This window comes from Pongo abelii, chromosome 11 (assembly GCF_028885655.2).
Source record: "Pongo abelii isolate AG06213 chromosome 11, NHGRI_mPonAbe1-v2.0_pri, whole genome shotgun sequence".
In the NCBI taxonomy this organism is placed as follows: domain Eukaryota; kingdom Metazoa; phylum Chordata; class Mammalia; order Primates; family Hominidae; genus Pongo; species Pongo abelii.
Window position 1 is genome coordinate 60,637,325 of NC_071996.2, and position 18,240 is coordinate 60,655,564.

General features: G+C 36.0%; 1 protein-coding gene and 1 long non-coding RNA gene across 12 annotated transcripts in view; one reads left to right on the forward strand and one right to left on the reverse strand.

Moving 5' to 3' along the window:
* CCDC148 (coiled-coil domain containing 148) overlaps positions 1–18,240 on the reverse strand; it is a 330,389-nt gene that overhangs the window by 33,689 nt on the left and 278,460 nt on the right. For 8 of the 11 annotated variants that reach the window (XM_054548887.2, XM_002812501.3, XM_009237731.3 and 5 more), the window contains one exon: positions 15,246–16,144. The exons of 2 other annotated variants lie outside the window; for them this stretch is intronic. In XM_054548887.2, coding sequence (XP_054404862.1) covers positions 15,998–16,144 — 147 coding nt within the window. In that variant the 3' untranslated portion in view covers positions 15,246–15,997. Of the gene's footprint in view, positions 1–2,899; positions 3,536–15,245; positions 16,145–18,240 lie in introns of those variants that run through there. One more of the 11 variants, XM_054548892.2, reaches the window with a different exon arrangement.
* The window catches only part of LOC103889965 (uncharacterized), a 70,436-nt gene continuing 62,704 nt past the window's right edge, over positions 10,509–18,240 (forward strand). The window contains exon 1 of the long non-coding RNA XR_654321.1: positions 10,509–10,582. This is a non-coding gene — a long non-coding RNA (uncharacterized LOC103889965). The remainder of the gene's footprint in view (positions 10,583–18,240) is intronic.

Sequence of the window (18,240 nt, forward strand, 5' to 3'; positions counted from 1 at the left end):
TGGGCAAGGTAAGCCACCTTTCTAAGCCTTGGTTTCACCCATTGTAAAATGCAGGTAGTAACACTGTATATCTCATAGTGTTGTTGTTGCACATCAAATTACTTCATACATGCAAAGCACCTGAAACAGTGCCTGGAATGTAGTTAGTCTTCCATAAATGTTGGCTGTTACTCTTAGCAGTTCTGACAAAAAACTATCCATCAAAAATCTGTTGTTCAAGAGTTTGATTTCAGTACTTGTGTCTGTATAACATAACACCATAAAACAAGAATGTATTACCATTCTTTATAATTTCATGAGTTGACTGGGATCAGATGGGTGGTTTTCCTGCTGGTCTTATTCGGGATCTCTCATGTGGTTGCAGTCACATAATGGCAGGGGTTGGAGTCATTTGGAGGCTTGACTGTCCTGGGACTGTACTCCCAAATGAGCTCTTTCCTAACTTGTCTGGTGCCTCAGTGCTCCACCACATGGCTTTACTCTCCACAGAGCTCATCCTCCAAGGCTCTCCATGGGGCCTATCCTTCAGCGGCATACTTGGACTTCTCACATGGTAACTAGCTTCTAAGAACACAGGAGCAGAAGCTGCTAATCTTTTTTAATGCTTAGGTTCAGAACTGTCAGCATCACATCTGCCCCATTCTACTGGCAAGTCACAAGGCCATCCAGCTTCAATATGGGAGGGAGGGCACTAGAGAAGAGCATTAGGAGAGGGAGGCAGGGCTCACTGGGGGTGGTTTTCAGTGACAGCAGCTACAGTTGGCATGTGGGAGTATGAAGAGTGTGTTACACCCAAAATGAAGAAAGGACAGGTAAGGTGTGAGTATCAATAACTGAAGTGAACAGAAACCAAGACTTGTGGTATAAATAGATCCAAGCAGGGGTAGGCCTGGCAGATGGTTGGCAGAACTCCATGCCAGTGGTTGGTAACAAAAGATGGTGAAGGTAGTTACCACAGGAACTGGAGATCTTGATCACAGAAGGCAACCTCTGAGTCCTAGAGTACCACAGACAGAAAAACCATTACCAAAGAACCACAAAGAAGTGACCATGGACAGGATAGGATGTAACCAACCAGGCCCTGGGCAATGGAGTGACATGCTGGCAACAGGAGGAGCAGACTCAAGGGCTTGATGCTGAGTGAGGGCAGCCTTCTTATCACACTGTGCTTAGAATCAGGATTGTTCAGAGATTCTGTAAGAGCATTAAGTGTGCTGTTTGGCATTCGGACAAGAGTGAAGAAGCAGCTAGAGCCAGGCCAGTCATCACACCTTTGGGCACTGCAGAGTTATGAATATTTCCATTTGCATATCCACTTGCCCAAGGCTTACTTTGCATACAGACCTGCTCTCCTACCCCTCTAAAGGAATTTTCCAAAAGAGAAAACAATGAATAAATTTGCTCTTCCTCTTGAAGTGATAAGGATTGGATCCCACTGACCTCCACTTCCACATCATCTCACACCTGATTTATTCTGATTAATAATAAATGGTTCCCCCACTCCCAGTGTTCTCCCTGCTTCTATCTGACTGTACCCTGCTCTCCTATTAACCTTCTGGAAGCATTGTCTTTGTTTTCGTGCTCCACAAAGATTTAAATATTTTGTACTGTCTACATAAGTTCAAACACCTTGGGCTGTCATTCATGAAACCCTAGGCCTTTGTCTGTGAAGAATGGGGTGGAGTTGGAGGATGGTAGAAGTAAAACTCACAGATACCAGTAGGGATTGCATTCTGGCTTTATAAAGCCTCAAAAGGGACAAGAACGGCATAGACCAGGAAACAGCTGAATGTTGTTCTTTCAGAAAGAACATGGAAAGAAACCAAGGGGGTCTGTTTGATCATCGAACAGACCAAGGGGGTGACAACTGGTCAGCAGCCTGCAGGGGTGAAACATCTGCTAGGTCTGAACCAAAGGGATCCCAGAAATTTGTTATCTTCCCTATTGGAAGAGTCCATCATCACCCCAAAGCAATTGCTGCTTCTTGTAAAGCCACTCAACAAGCCACAGGCGTAGGCATGGCAGGTGATTGGCAGAACTCCATGCTAGTGGTTCACTTAGAACAGTCATCTATGCATAGTGTCTGGGTTCTCGGTCCCAATATTTTCAATCCATGAAGTTTTTCTACAAGTTTTCTCTACAAGTTTTCTACAAGTTTTTCTCTGTGCCCGCACCACAGATTAGGCAATTTCCTTTATCTACACCTGTGTAGAGATGAGGAGGTTTTTCCATTTCTCCATGTTGGAGGTTTGTTGAATTGAATTAACCTGTTACAGATTTGGACTCGGAAAGAGGAAAAAAAGGAAATTGTCTAGAAACATTAAACTCTGAGGCTTCCACTGATCTCTCAAGCCAGTTTTAAGTAACTACATTATATTGATATAACAGTATCAGTGGATAACAAAATATTCTCTTCACATTATCTGGACCTTTTCTTCTAGATACCAAGGTCCCAATCCATGTAGACAGAAGTTCATGTTGTGCTGTGCTGGATTTCCTTTAGCAAGGCATTTATTTTCACCACCAAGTAAAGTTTGATTTTATAGTAGGTTTAAAAATATTATTTTTAATAATCTTCCCAAAGTAAATGAGTGTATATTTCAATAGTAACAGGGCATTTGTTGCATCATTTTGTTTTTAATATACTGTGAAGATAAACATTTCAGATGAATACCATATTTATAAAATGTCTAAAGAAATGTAAGCAAATTGTTTTTGAAATTGTTTATAAATATTAGGAGTTTTAAGCACATGTGGTGCTAAGCAATATTGACATGTCTGGGAAAATGTGCAAAATAGAAGGCAAATAAGGAAACTACTCACTCCCCAAATTCACTTACCCACAAGCAAAATAAATTATTTGAGAAAAAAAATTAGATGAAATTAGTGAGGCCACCAGTGACATTTAAAACATGTATTTAAATACAAATCAGAATCAAGTTAAGCAGTGAAACAAACCTCGACCCCTATACTATTAAAGGTAGGAAAGAAAAAGAACACAGGCATTTGTTAGTACAAGAATTACTGTTGAGGGTGGAAATTCTTTCTGGAGATTATAAAAATACAGTAATAACAGATTTGATGTCACATTTTTCTCTAATGACTGAGGGGTACAGTTGATTCCATAAGTGGTCGGGCAGCTTGTGGATTCTATTGTTATAATTCAGTCCTGTATTGAGTTTCAAATATCTACTGTTCCTAAATGTTCAGTGTCTAAGTTCCTGAGACTTTCCTCTCAGGATCTCTCCAGTATTCAGCAGTAACATATCAAGTGTTCATCTTCAAGTGTATCAGCAGCCATTCAATCATTTTTCCAAAGAAACTGATCAAATGTCAGAAACAGTAGAATTCCCAGATTATTTTTTCTTCCTAGGTCAAACTTCATCATTTCTGGGATTTGTTTGAAGTCTTTAAAAATTTTATAACTTAGACTTTTCCAGTAACTTCTCCCGGCAAAGTATTGGTCTTAACAAGTTTCTATTTTCTTCCCCATGTTGTTTACCTTCAAAATGGCTTCATATTTTATCTTTGAGTCCTGAACAAAGAACACAGAGGTAAAATATAGCTATGCTAGATTTTAAGAGATGATGAAGCTGTTTTAATGAGGGCAAAATAAAACCTATGGAAGTACAGGCTCCATAAAAAATAACTAAATACACATCAAATGTAGAAAGCCCCAAGCTTTCTATGATTTTTACAGTTACTAGGACCATACAAATCGTAGGAATTTGGGTGTGGGAAAGTGGGCTGAGCTCTTTGGAGGGAAAGAAGGTCATTTTATAGTTAGCCTTTCTGTAGTGCAGAAATCTTTGTTGTGAAAAACAGTACTCAGCAATTAAAGTGAGGTTAAAAAGAAACTGAAATGTTCTCTTCTTCCTATCTTCAAAAAAGAGTGGAAATGATAGTTGAGAGGACAGTTGCAGAGATGGAGGGATTATCTACAGAGGGCATGAGGCTGTGGTTGGTGCATCAGAGGAACTGAAAAAAGAGCAGTGGTGTGTCATTGCATTCACAGTAGCAAATATTGAAACCTACTCAAGCTAATTTAAGTAGGAAAGCAATATTTTATGGGTGTTAGGTAGTTCTTAGAATTTCTGGAAAGACCAGAAAGTTATTGTTTGAGGCTATCCAACTAGAGAAGATGCTCAACTCTCACGAGGAAATGGCCCCACTGAAGACCCACTGCTGCTGTGTCCCCTGCACATTTGCTCACATCAGTTACCCTGAGAACTAGGAACCAGATACTATAAATTATGCAACTATTGTTCCTTGAAGCTGAAATCTTCCACGGCCACTCGTCAGAAAGTGGATTCTTGTCTTATCACATAGCTGTCTTACGAACTGCAGTCTCAGATGGTTACATCTGATAGGAGAGAATATATCACAAGATATTGGGGAAATTGAATCTCTAGCTTCTACTCTGGATGACAGAGGCCTAATGCGGGACATTGCCCAAATGTGAGAATGGCAAATATATTCCATCAGCAAATGTCCTCCAACAGCCGTATGGTTCCAGCGTAGGAGATAGGAAGTCAAGAAGTTTGATGGATTAAATGTTACAAATGAGAGAAAATGGGGCATCATGAATGACTCCCAGATTTCAGGTTTGCATAATGTGGTAGATGGTGGTGGCATGACTGAGATGAAGTGGGTTTGAGGAAGGAGCATGTTTAGTACAGGAAAGGCAGTCAGAATCAAGAGTTCATTTTTGGTGAATTCTAGGAAGATGACAGCAGAAGTGGCATAATATTTTGAATCTCCTTAAATCAGCCTATAAAAAGAAACAGAGCAAATAGGATAACAAAGCCAAATACCCATGGAGATCATCCTTAAAAATAGGTTACAGTGGCTGGGTGCGGTGGCTCATGCCTGTAATCCCAGAACTTTGGGAGGCCGAAGCAGGCATATCACGAGGTCAGGAGATCAAGACCATCCTGGCCAATGTGGTGAAAGCTCATCTCTATTAAAATACAAAAAATCAGCCCAGCATGGTGGCATGCACCTGTAATCCCAGCTACTTGAGAGGCTAAGGCAGGTTCAATTGCTTGCATCCAGGAGGCAGAGGTTGCAGTGAACTGAGATCACACCACTCCACTCCAGCCTGGCAACAGAACAAGATTCCATCTCAAAAAAAAAAAAACAAGAAAAGAAAAAATAGGTGACAGTATATTTCCATAGACTATAAAATATGAGTGGATGAGGAGTAACCACTGACACCAATAAGAACTGCATTTTATCAGTACCTTTGCAGGATGAACCAGAGAAAAACAAGGGGCATCAGATGAACTTGAGAACCCTAAAATATCCAAAAAGTACTCACTGGAAATTTTATCTGAAGCTGAGAGGAGTTTTGCACCCTCTAATAATGGGTGAGTTAAAGGAGTTTGCATTAAAGTCTGAAGGGACCAGAGAAGTCTGGGCTCCATGAACTCCCAAACTAACTCATCAAAACTTACTTTGAGGGCAAAGAGTCCAAATGAAGAGAAACTGTATCAAGGAGACGCCCATTTGAGCAGCACAGAGACAACAGCATTAAAGGAAAGGGAAGGTCCACATAAAAGTAAGGGAAAACATATTTCCAGAAAATAAGCTTCTAAATTTTTTGAACATTGCACAAATATAATAAAACAGAGAGCTCTAGAGCCATGAGGTTAGAGAAACTATCTTGAACAACAGCTACTTCTAAAAATTAAGAAAACTAATTTCAAGTGTAAATAAGGAAACGAAGGATCAGATCTTAAAATTAACATCAGATAACAGATCAAGAAGCCAAGTAATATCCCTAAATTAATTAATGCACATTAGAAAAGCATTACTGCAAAAGAGATTAAAATTATAACCTAAAAAATAAAATAAAAAGCTAAACAACTATGAAAATGATATATGAAATGAAATTAATCAGAATTAGGAATACTCAAAAATTAGGTAATATATCTTTGAAAATATTATAAATAAAAGAAAAATATTTTAGAAATGAAGAGTAAACTAGAAAAACAAATGAATAAAAGTGCAACAGATAATACCTTAAAAATAGGAAGTAAGAAATATAAAAATTTAAAAATAAAAGCAAAGACCAAATGAAAAACATTCTATTTTGTTTAAAATGACACTGTGTTCTTCAAAAACGTCAGTTTCATCTTCAATAAAATACTAGCAAACTGAATTCAGCAGCATATTAAAATGATTATATACCATGAACAAAAGATATTTATTCCTGGAATTCAAGGATGATTCAATATACAAAAATCTATCAGTGTAATACTCCACATTAACAGAACAAAGGAAATAAAATCACACAATCATCTTAATTGATGCAGAAAAGGCATCTGACAAAATTCAACACTGCTTTGTGATTTAAAAAGAACACTTGACAAATCAGGAATTAAAGGAAATTTCCCAACATGATAAAAGCTACCCATATATGAAAAACCCACTGATAACATCATGACAGTTTTTTAGAGCAATTAGGCAAGAGAAAGAAATAAAAGCATCCAAATTGGAAAGAAAGAAGTAAAATGATCATTTGCAAATGACATGATCTTCTATGTAGAAAACCTTAAAGATTACACACTTACACAAACTGTTAGAACCAATAAGCAAATTTAGCAAAGTTGCAAGATACAAAGTCAACACACAAGTCAGTTGTGTTTCTGTACACTAACAATGAACAATTCAGAAAGGAAAACAACTCCATTTACAATAACATCAAATAGAATAAAATACTTAAGAATTAACTTAACCAAAGAGATGGAAGACTTGTACAATGAAAAATACAAAATATTGCTAAAAGAAATAGACATAAATAAATGGAAAGATATCCTATGTTCATAGATTGGAAGACTTAATATTTTTAAGATGTCTATATTACCCAAAGCCATCTAAAGATTTAATGCACTCCCCACTAAAATCCCAATGGCATTGTTTTGCAGAAATATTTTTTAAATTCTAAAATTTGTATGGAATTCAACAAACCCTGACTAGCCAAAAAAAACTTGAAAAAATAAGAACAAAACAATAGTGAAAAAGATCAAAGTTGAAGGACTTCCTGATTTCAAAACGTACTACAAAGTTACAGTGATCAGACTAATGTCTTTAGGTTAGTGTGGTACTACTCTAAAGACAGACAGACCAATGGAATAGAATAGAGAGCTCAGAAACAAGCCCTCGCATATATGGTCAACTGATTTTCAACAAGGGTGACAAGACCATTCAATTAAAAGGACAGTCTTTTAAACAAACAGTGCTGAGAAAACAATATCCACATGCAAAAGGATGAAATTGGATTCTTACTGTATACAAAAAATAACTTAAAGTGGATGAAAGCTCTAAATGTAGGTACTAAAACTATAAAACTCTTATAAGAAAATATGGAGGAAAAGCTTCATGACATTGGGTTTGGCAATGAATTTTTGGACATGACAGTAAAAACACAACAACAAAAGAAAAAATAAATTGGACACTGATATTAAAAACTTTTGTACATCATCAGAAGATACTATCAACAGGATAAAAAGGCAACCTACAGAATAGGAGAAAATATTTGGAAATTATATATATCTGATAAGGCATTAATTTCTGGAATATATGGAGCTCCCCTACAACACAACAACAACAAACCAATCCAATTCAAAAATGGGCAAAGGGCTTGAATAGACATTCCTCCAAAGAAGATATACAAATGACCAAAAAGCACCTAAAAAATTCCCACCAGCACTAATCATTAGGAAAATGCAAATCAAAATCACAATGAGATACCAATTCACACCATTGAAATGGCTATGATAAAAAACAAACAAACAAACAAACAAAACAGAAAATAACAAGTGCCAGCAAGGATGTAGATAAATTGGAACTCTTGTGCATTGCTAATGGGAATGTAAAATGGCAAAGCCACTGTGGAAAACAGCATGGCAGTTCCTCAAAATCTTAAACATAAAATTACCATATCATTTACCAATTTGACTTCTGAGTATATTCTCAAAATAATTAAAAGTAGTGGTTTGAACAGATATTTGTACATCAATGTTTATAGCACTGTTATTATAGCCAAAAGGTGAAAACAATCCAAATGTCCTTTGACAGATGAATAGTTAAACAAAATTTGGTATATGTATATATATATATACACACACACACAATGGGATGTTTTCAGCCTTAAAAAGGAATGAAATTCTGATACATTCCACAACATGGATGAACCTTGAAAACATTATGGTAAGTGAAATAAGTCACACATAAAAGGACAAGTATTATATGATTCTGCTTATACGAAGTACCTAGAATAGACAAATTCATAGAGAAAAAAATTAGAATAGCGGTTACCAGAGGCTGAGGGGAGGAGGTGGGTAGTTTTTGTTTAATGGGTTCAGAGTTTCAGGTTGAGATGATGAAAAAGTTCTGAAGATGAATAGGGGTGATAGTTGCACAACAATGTGAAAATACTTAATGCCACTTAATTGTATGCTTAAAAATGGTTAAAATAGCAAATTTTATATTATGTATATTTATCACAATAAAAAGTCAATGTCCTGAAAGACAACAAAGGCTGTAGAAATGAATCAAATTAAAGAAGAACACAAATGCAATTTAAAACTTGAATAAAATGTTAACAATGGGAGAATGTGGGGTAAAGTTACAACAGTTTTATTCTTGCGGCTATTCTATAAAGTTATTTCCAAATAAAAAAGTTTTTAAAAATGAAGAAAGAGATTAAAAGAATTCAAAACAAAGTGACAAATAAAGACTATAGACAAAGAAGATTCAACATAGCATAATAGCATAATAAGAGTCCTGGGGAAAAAAGGCAACATAATAAATCCTAAAAATTATAATTTTAAAACATTCCTGAAATAAAATTGAATTTATATTGTGAAAGGGAATATAATTTACTAAGTATATTAACCCAGAATGACAAACACAAAGATAAAGTCCAGTAAAACTGCTATATTATAAAGGAAGTGAAAAAAACTCTAATCAGGCAAAAAGATCAAGTGATTCTTAGGGAAAGAAAACCATATCATAGCCAGCCCTTTGACATTTTATGCTAAGAAAAGAAAATGTAAATAAAGTATCTTAGACCCAGGAAAAATTTATTTTCAACTATAAAGATGGCCATCAATCTGTTATTAACATTCAAGGACCCAGAAAATATTGCTTCCATGACTAATTCCTGAATAATCTTCTGGAAAACAGGCTTCAGACAACCTAAATGACAAGAGAGAAATTGACATAAAAAACTGGCAGTATGGGTAAATATATATTTACTTATAGAATAAGATTCAATCATGGATAAAAGAGAGTGTGTATAAAGTCCACATAATCCCTCACAATATAGATAACAAAAAGAAAAAGAATAGAAAAGGCATAATAACACCAAATTTTATTATTTTTGTTTTTATTATATTGGTATTTTATTCTGACTTTTATGTGGATAATGTAAATGAGTAATTATGTCATATTCTAACATCTGTGTGTAATTGGGCACCAGAATTATCAGTAAGGAAAAAAGAAAATACAAAAGTAAAATACAAGATATCAAGTGAAAATCCTACGGAATTTGAAGCAACAGAATAAATAAATAAAATATTTTATCTTTATATAATATAAACATATGTCTGGATTTGTTTTTGTTTTTTTTTTTTTTTGAGGCCGAGTCTTGTTCTCTCACCTAGGCTGGAGTGCAGTGGCGCGATTTCGGCTCACTGCACCCTCCGCCTCCTGGGTTCAAGTGATTATTGTGCCTCAGCCTACTGAATAGCTGGAATTACAGGTGCTCTCGACCATGCCTTACTAATTTTCATATTTTTAGTAGAGACAGGGTTTCACCATGTTGGCCATGCTGGTCTTGAACTCCTAGCCTCAAGCGATCCACCTGCCTTGGCCTCCCAAAGTGCTGGGATTACAGGCGTGAGCCACCGCACTTGGCCTGTTTTGTATATATGTCTGTACATGTATATGTATATGTATATGTATATGTATATGTATATGTATGGGAGTGTGTGTGTGTGTGTATTTTCTAACCATGCTCATTGAAAAGGTCTAGAATAGAAGACCAACCTAGTAGCAATGTGTATTCTTTGTCTCCAAATTTTGGCTTTGAAATACCATTTTCCAATAAAAAGAACCGAGGCTTCTCAGAGAAAAGGTTAGTTCCAGGTCAGAGCAAGAAATATTCAAAATGAGCTTAAAACATCTTGTTATGCCCGATAACAAACATGACAGATTTCAAAAAGTGGCTGCAAAAATATTTCCTATTTCACATACTTTTTTCCAATGTGACCTTGCCATCAATAAGTGGACCTTTTTCTCAACCCTTTTTAATCTGGGAGAGTTCTATGACTGCTTCGATGAAAAGAGTATGAAGGAAGAGACCCTATCCCAGTTCCAGCAGTAGGTTTCAATTGGTCTAGAAGCTTGCATTTTATACCTCTTAGAATGTTTTCTCTTGGAAAATTCTATCTTGGAACCCAGCTACCATTCTATGAAAAGCCAAGCCATCTTGAGAAGTCATGTGTAGGTGGTCCATCCCATTGACAACCTCAAATGAGCTCCCAGCCAACAACCAGCATCAACTGCCAGTCAGGTGAGTCCTCTTGGTCGTTCAGCCAAGTTGAGCTTTTGGATGACTACATCCTCAACCAGCAATTGACTACAAATTTATAATATACCCCGTGGTAGGCAGAAAATGTCTCCCAAAGATGTCAATTTCCTTATCTCCATAATCTGTGAATGTTATGTTACATGGCAAAGGGTATTCTGATCGCTAATCACCTGACCTTAAAATAGGGAGATTATTCTGAATTATCAGAGTGGGCTTAATGTGATCACAAGAGTTCTGAACAGTGGAAGAGGGAGGCAAAAGAGGAGTGTGGAGTGCTGGGATGTCAGAAGGATTAGGCCTGCCATTGCTAGCTTTGAAGATAAAAGAAAGACAGCATGAGCTAAGGACTATAGGCAGCTTCTAGAAGCTGGAGAAGGCACAGAAACCAATCTCCTAGAGCCCTCAGAAAGGAATACAGCCCTGTCAACGCTGTGATTTTAGCCCAATGAGATTCAATTCTGATTTCTGACCTCCCAAAACTATAAGATAGATTTACATTGTTTAAACCACTAAATTTGTGGTAATTTGTTACAGCAGTGATAGGAAATTAATATAGTCCCCAAGTGAGAACTACCCAGTAGAGTCCAGTCGACTCATAGAAACATGAGAAATAATTTTAAAAAATGAAGTTTGAACCACTAAGTTTTACTGCATAGCAATAGATAACTGGAATAGCAAGGAAGTTACCAAGTCTATTAGCTATCTTAATAGAATTCATAAGCCAAACTGAAAAGGTTTCCACTGGGCAAAGGGGGAATAAATGGAGCATCAATAAGGATAACACTTTAATAGATTAAATGATCAAATACATTTAAATTCATAACTTCATAAAGATACAACAAAATTGATCACCTTTGCAGGATGTCAAAGAATAAATTCATTATTTGTAAAACTGTTAGGTTAAAAAAAAAACCTCAAACACTTACTTAGCCTACTCCTCTCATACTATCAAATAAACACCAGAAGAGGAAAATTTTTTATGTAATTTTTCTAGGTAACAAAGGAGTGATTGAATTTGAATATATCTCTACCATGCAATCTGTAATTAATTAATGGACTAAGGCATTGAGAATCAGTGGCAGCAAAAATTGCAAAAAGAAGTTCCATCAGGCAACATGCATATCCTGCTGGGGGAACACACCACCACAATAAAGTAGCCTTGGAAAAAAGAAAAAAAGAGAACGACCTGAGTCTTATGTCTGATAAAGCCTCTGGGTCAACTACCAATTTATGGCAAACACAAAGAACAAAGGAGAGAGGAATACATTAAACTATTAGTACACCAAAAAGATAAAGTCAACAAAATCCAGCATAGGGAATTCTGCATATAAATTTCTTTGTTTCTTCAATAAATAAAATGCAAACAGGGAAAATGGATGGAGGGGGAAAGCCTGTAGATTAAAAAACACTCAAAAGACATAATTTAAAGCTAAAACTGAAGTACAGCATTGAAGGATGTTCCCTTGGATAATACAATTAAAAAGATAAGAGTTAAAGGCTCTAATCCTGGAGCCCTTCAACATCTGGAGATGGATAGAGATGGAGGAGTCAGAAAAGGAACTGAGGAATGACCAGAGAAGCAAGAGGTGAAGCAGGCTGGTATCATAGAGGCCAAGAGAAAAGCATGCTCTGGATGGGGTAGTTGTCAACTGAATCAAATGTTGTCATGAAGTCAGTAAGATGAAAATTGAGAAGTGGTCATCAGATTCGCCAACACACAGTTCATTGGTGACCTTGCTAAAAGCAGTGTCAGAGGAGTTGAGGGCAAAGCTAAATCAAATGAGTGACAGTAACTGGAAGATGAAAAGAGACATTTAATGGCTATTGGCAACTCTTTAAAAATGTTTGCTTGAGAAGAGGAGCAGAGACACAGCCTGGTAGCTAGGGGACAATATGGGGTTAATGGAGATTTCTTTTTAAAGTGGAGTTTATTCTAGCATATTTGTGTGCTGAGAGAGAGCTTGAAGATATGGAAGAGAAAAAGAATAAACAAAAAAGAAAAATTCTTGCAGAGTTGAGATGGGATGAAACCCAAAACACACATGGAAACATTGATCTCTGATAGAGGGAGGGTTTCTCCCTCTGCTAGAGGATGCAAAATGTAAATGCCCATTCGGGTGTATTTGCAGATTTGGTGGTAGGGAGGTAAGGGAATTTCTACCAGATGGATCACATTCTTTCCTTTCAGTTTGAAACAAGCCCATCGTCTTCAAAGATGTGGAGCTGTATCAGGATATCCCATTTATTAACCATGGGATTGAGGGTAGTGGTTTTTAAATTTTTTTGGACCATTACCCACTAATAAATATATTTTTCTTATGACCCACTATACAGAAACACAGATAATTGAAATAAACTTTCATGGCCCAGTGCTTACTCCTATTAGGTATGTTCTCTTTTCTCTCTTTTTCAAGCCTGCTAGGCAAACTAGACTGGCAAGAGCCACAACCTTTTGAAGCAGAGCACAAGGGTTGGGGAGGAGGAAAATAAAGGGGATCCTATCCCATGTCAGGGTAAATATGACTCCCGAGTAGGGACTGGCCTTCCTGTCTCAGAAATACATGTAAATTAAGGATATTAAATCAGAAACTGGCTAACAAGATTATTTCCAATACACTTATATGCTAAAAGATTGTTTTCATAATTTTCTAAATTGTTTTTCATTTTATTGGGGATTCATAGCACTGACCTATTATAGTATATAAATAAAACACTTACGTAAACATTAAAGAATAATTAGACAGATCCTATAATCACTACCCTGGTTAAGCAATAAAACGTTTTCAGTAACTTGGAAGCCCCTACTCCCAACTGTCTCTGCATCTCTGAGAGGTAATCATAACCTTGATTTTAATTTTAATCATTCTATTTTTCTCTATTATTTTGCCACTTATGCATACATCCCTAAATAATATAGGTTAGTTTGCCCTGCTTTTGTACCTTAGATAAATAAAATACTACACAGTATGCATGCTCTTGTTTCTGGCTCCTTTCACTAAATATTATGTCCATGATGCTATTTTTATTCATTTTCATTGCTGGGTGCAATTCATATTTGAATATACCACATTTTTTATATTTATTTACTGTTGATGAACATTCTGCTTGTTTTCATAACAATCCTAGTTTGAAATGGGAATCCTAGTTTATGTCCTCCTACGCACATGCAGGAGCTTCTCAAGAGCATCTATCTAGCAGTAGAATTGCTGGATCAAAGAGTATGAATGCTTTCAACCTTATCAGATAAGTTCAAATGCTTCCAATTTACACTCCCACTACCAGTAGGTGTTTCCCATCGTTCTATATTATCACTACTTGATATTGTTAGATTTCTTGACATTGTTGCCCATCTGTTGGGTATATATTGGTAATTCATTGGGGGCTTTAATTGGTACTTCTATCTTTTCTAATATGTTCATTAGCCATTTGGATTTCCGATTTCTTTATTCAATTTTGTTTCGTTTTAAAAAATGCTGGTTAGATCTGATCTTTGACAAACCTGAAAAAAAAAATGGGGAAAGGATTCCTTATTCAATAAATAGTCCTTGGAGAACTGGCTAGCCATATGCAGAAAATTGAAAGTGGACTCCTTCCTTACATCTTATACAAAAATGAACTCAAGATGGATTAAAGATGTAAATGTAAAACCCCAAACCATAAAAACTCTAGAAGAAAATCTAGGCAATACCATTCAGGATAAAGGCACAGGCAAAGATTTCATGATGAAAATGCCACAAGCAATTGCAGCAAAATCAAAAATTGACAAATGGGATCTAATTAAACTAAAGAGCTTCTGTACAGTAAAAGAAATTATCATCAGAGTGAATAGAGAACCTACAGAATGGGAGAAATTTTTTGCATTCTATCCATCTGACAAAGGTCTAATACCCAGAGTCTACAAGGAACCACCAAATGTCAGTTGATTGTTCTCAAAATGGTGGTGCTACCCCTCACAGTACTATCACCAGCTACTAGTCTGACTGTTGGGAAAACATAAAGGGGATGCTATTCAGCTGGAATTTGAGTGTGATCCTCTGGACATCAGCGTGGATGTTGATGTTGGAAAGGATCTGTGGACTCTGAGGAATATCAGCGTCATGCTGTTTAGAGAGGGTATGCTCTGACATGGCAGGGCTTTCTTGGGTCTATGTCTGAGGCGTCACATCAAGCAAACTGAGGACCCATAAAGGAACACTGTAACCCTGGGAGATACTGTAAGGATAAACACCAATGCTCACTACTCCCTAGCTCTTGTTAAACACTCCTTCCTCTCTTTGTATGAAATGTTATGATGAGGCAACAAAAAGGGTGTTAGAATGAATTTTTGAGTGCAGATAAGGATATTGCCCATAGAATCTTTTGTGAAGATTTATTCTAACGGGGCTGTACTTGTATTTTTTATTTCCATGATGTTGGGGACAATAATAAAGTCAAAGATTCCACTAGTTGGACTGGGCTTTTTTTTTTTTTAATGTTATTCCAGTAATTGCACAGAGGCTGCAACCCCTGGGAGGTAGGTGGGAAATGTCAGGGAGCTGCAATAGAGAGAAAAAGGAGTGGGGTAATCTTAATGGTAACAATGGCAACTTTCAACAGCACTAACTTGTTATTCTGCTTGAAAAATCATTTTTTAGAAATAGTCAAATATTTATGTTTGAGTTTTATTTTAAATGCTCCTTTTCTATAAAATAATCTAAATATTTAAGAGATAATTTGGAACTTTTGACAGCATTCCAAATATTATGAAATTTTAAATATTTCTTCTAAACAATCACACAAATATATATTTTTCCAAACCAAAACAGATATTCCCATGCTTGAAATGCTATTTCTAATTTCTAATTTATTCTTAAGGGCTAATTTGCAAAATGAAATTGTTTGGATGATTGGTTTGCAGTAAACATGGTGTACCAAATTGGTTTCTAAATTTAGAGAAAGGTTGAGTCTCCTCTTATAATAATCAAGAAATAATAGAAGTATTAATGATAATGAAGCTTCCATAATTAAAAAGTCAAATTCTGAAATAACAAGCAGAAATGAACATTAGCAGGTAGCAGCTACATAATTTATAATTCTCACAAAGTTATTTTGAGCTCTTTTTATAGGATAACACAACCTCCAACATGCAGTTTACTAAATTATAGTATAAGTACTATATGTGCCATAATTAAGTTCCATAATTTGGGGGAATTTAGTACTATTAAATATAACTTAAAGATAAAGGAAATATAGTGCATAAAATTCTAAGAATCACAAAAGAAAGGCAAAGCTGTTTTAATAGATGCTATGATTTCTATGTCTGATATTTCAAACATTTTAGAAAGTAGTAATTATTATTATCCATATAAATGTTTTCAAAGAAAAATGCTCTTTACATATAGAATTTGAGGATGAGCTCTATATTTTAAATACAGTAGACTCCATGTCCTTTCTTGGAGGTTTTTGAGGACTAATTTTTGGTAATATCTCTTTAGCATAAAGTGTTCTATGAAGTCCAGCTTCTCGAAGAGCTAACTCGAAGCGAAGTCTAGGGTCAGAAATTATCTGTAGAAACAAAAATACAATTTAAATAGAAATTCATTGGACTAAAATAACTTTTAACATTTAGTTCCATGTTTTCCCAAACTAATTTGTTTTTACTGGACAGATGACTAGGTGACAGTAAACTCTGTGAATACAGTGACTATATTTTGGAAACATCTACACCTTTTTGACATTATCACTTTTCAGTACATCAGCGGTTTCCAACGTAGGGTGTATAGAATATAGTGTACTAGATTAGTCAAAATATAATGCGTTAAAATTATTAAAAGATGAAGTAAAAGAAGCTTCCTTTCAGTGCTACTATTGATTTATTACTTATTGCTGGCTGGAATTATAAAATACAGATAATCGTTGATTAAAATAAATCTAAGCCACAAAAAAAGCATCTTAATTTCTCCATCATTTGGCAATATGTAAATTAAGTTTAAACCCATGGCCACCACTTGAAAAACAAAATCAATAGAACTTTTCTTCCAAGGCTGGATTTCTATTTCAAACAGAAGTAGAAGATGCCTCTATCAATCTGATTCTAAGTGGAAGTAGACATATGAGTAGTTCAATTTCTGTTTTCATTTATAGCTGATTGGATCTTATTCCTCTTCCCCTCCTCCTATGAATATTAAATGTCAACAGAGACTGTTTGAAATGATAAGAAGGTGGCCACATATGGATCTTACCTAATGAGGCATTTTACATGGATTTGAAGTCCCCCTAGAGGATGTGATAATAAGCTAGTAAAAGCAGCCCCTCCAGGAGCTCTTAGGCAAACTGGGGCAATAAAAATGTACACAGATAACTACAGATTATGGCAACATGTGGCAGATGCCCTAAAAGTAGTAAAACATGGGGGTGCATCTCCTGGTGCTGGCGGTATGAGAATGGTCTCAGGTGAAGATGAGCAATTGAACTACCTTTAAAGTCCAACATAGTCTATAAAGCAGACTGGGGAGGCAGAGAGACCTAATGAGAAAGGAAGACACCTACAAACTCAGAGGTGATACAGGTCAACTTGGGATAAGGGTGGTTTGAGCAGAGCACTGGTTACCATTGAGGAACACTGGAAACAGATGCTTCTCAGACTAGGACTTAAACTTAAAAGGCTTGCATGGCCATGCTGAGTCTAAGGCGCTACTAGGGTATATTTGTTTCTAGTTTTTGCATACAAATAATATAATCATTGTAGTTGCATAGGAAGATGAGTCTGATTGTAAGTTCAGAATAAATTAAGGTGGCAGGGAAAGAAGAAATGGAGGCCGAAAGAGTGGTTAGGAATTTACTACAATTGTCTAGACATAAAGTAATAAATATCTGAACTTGGCTGGTAGCAAGGAAGAGATAATTGTCAGAAACACTATGAAAACAAGAATCAATAGTACTTGGCAGGTGATCAGATACAGGGCTTGGGGCAAAAATGAGTATGAAGTCAAGAATAATACAGAGATTTGTGTCTGAGAAGCAACAAATAAGAGCCTAAGACCCAGATTTTTCCTCTTCTGTCTCAATGTCTTCTCCCTGGTCCACTCTCATGTGCTCCAGTGATTCATGTGCAGCCTGTATGCCATTGACTCCCAAATTACATCTAGGACTCACCTCTTTCTTCAGCTCCATGTTGTGAGGCTTAAATTTTTTTTTATTATTCAATTTTTGCATAGCTAGAGAGTGAAATGGAGATCTCCCCCCTACCGGAACTTCCATCTTCCCAATTCCCTTCCCCACAGGCAGCCCATCAGTTTCTTGTAAATATGTACTAGATAGTTTTACCCTAAACATGGTGTAAGTAAAACAAATTCTCTCTTTCCCTAAATCTGTTTTTCTTTCTGTATTCTTATATGGTTAATGGCAGCACCACCAGATGATTATAATTTACTGAATTACTACTAGGTACCAGGAAATATTTTAGGCAGTGGACATTTATTATCTCTAATGCTCACAAGGACTTTGTAAATAATTATTTTACAGATGAGGAAAACAAGGCATAAAGACGTAAATAGCTTATACAAGCGCACCCAGCCAATAAACAGCGGATGTGGATTTGAATCCAAAACACCAGCTCTTAATATTACTTGTTGTCTAGCTTGGAATCATCCTTATTTTCT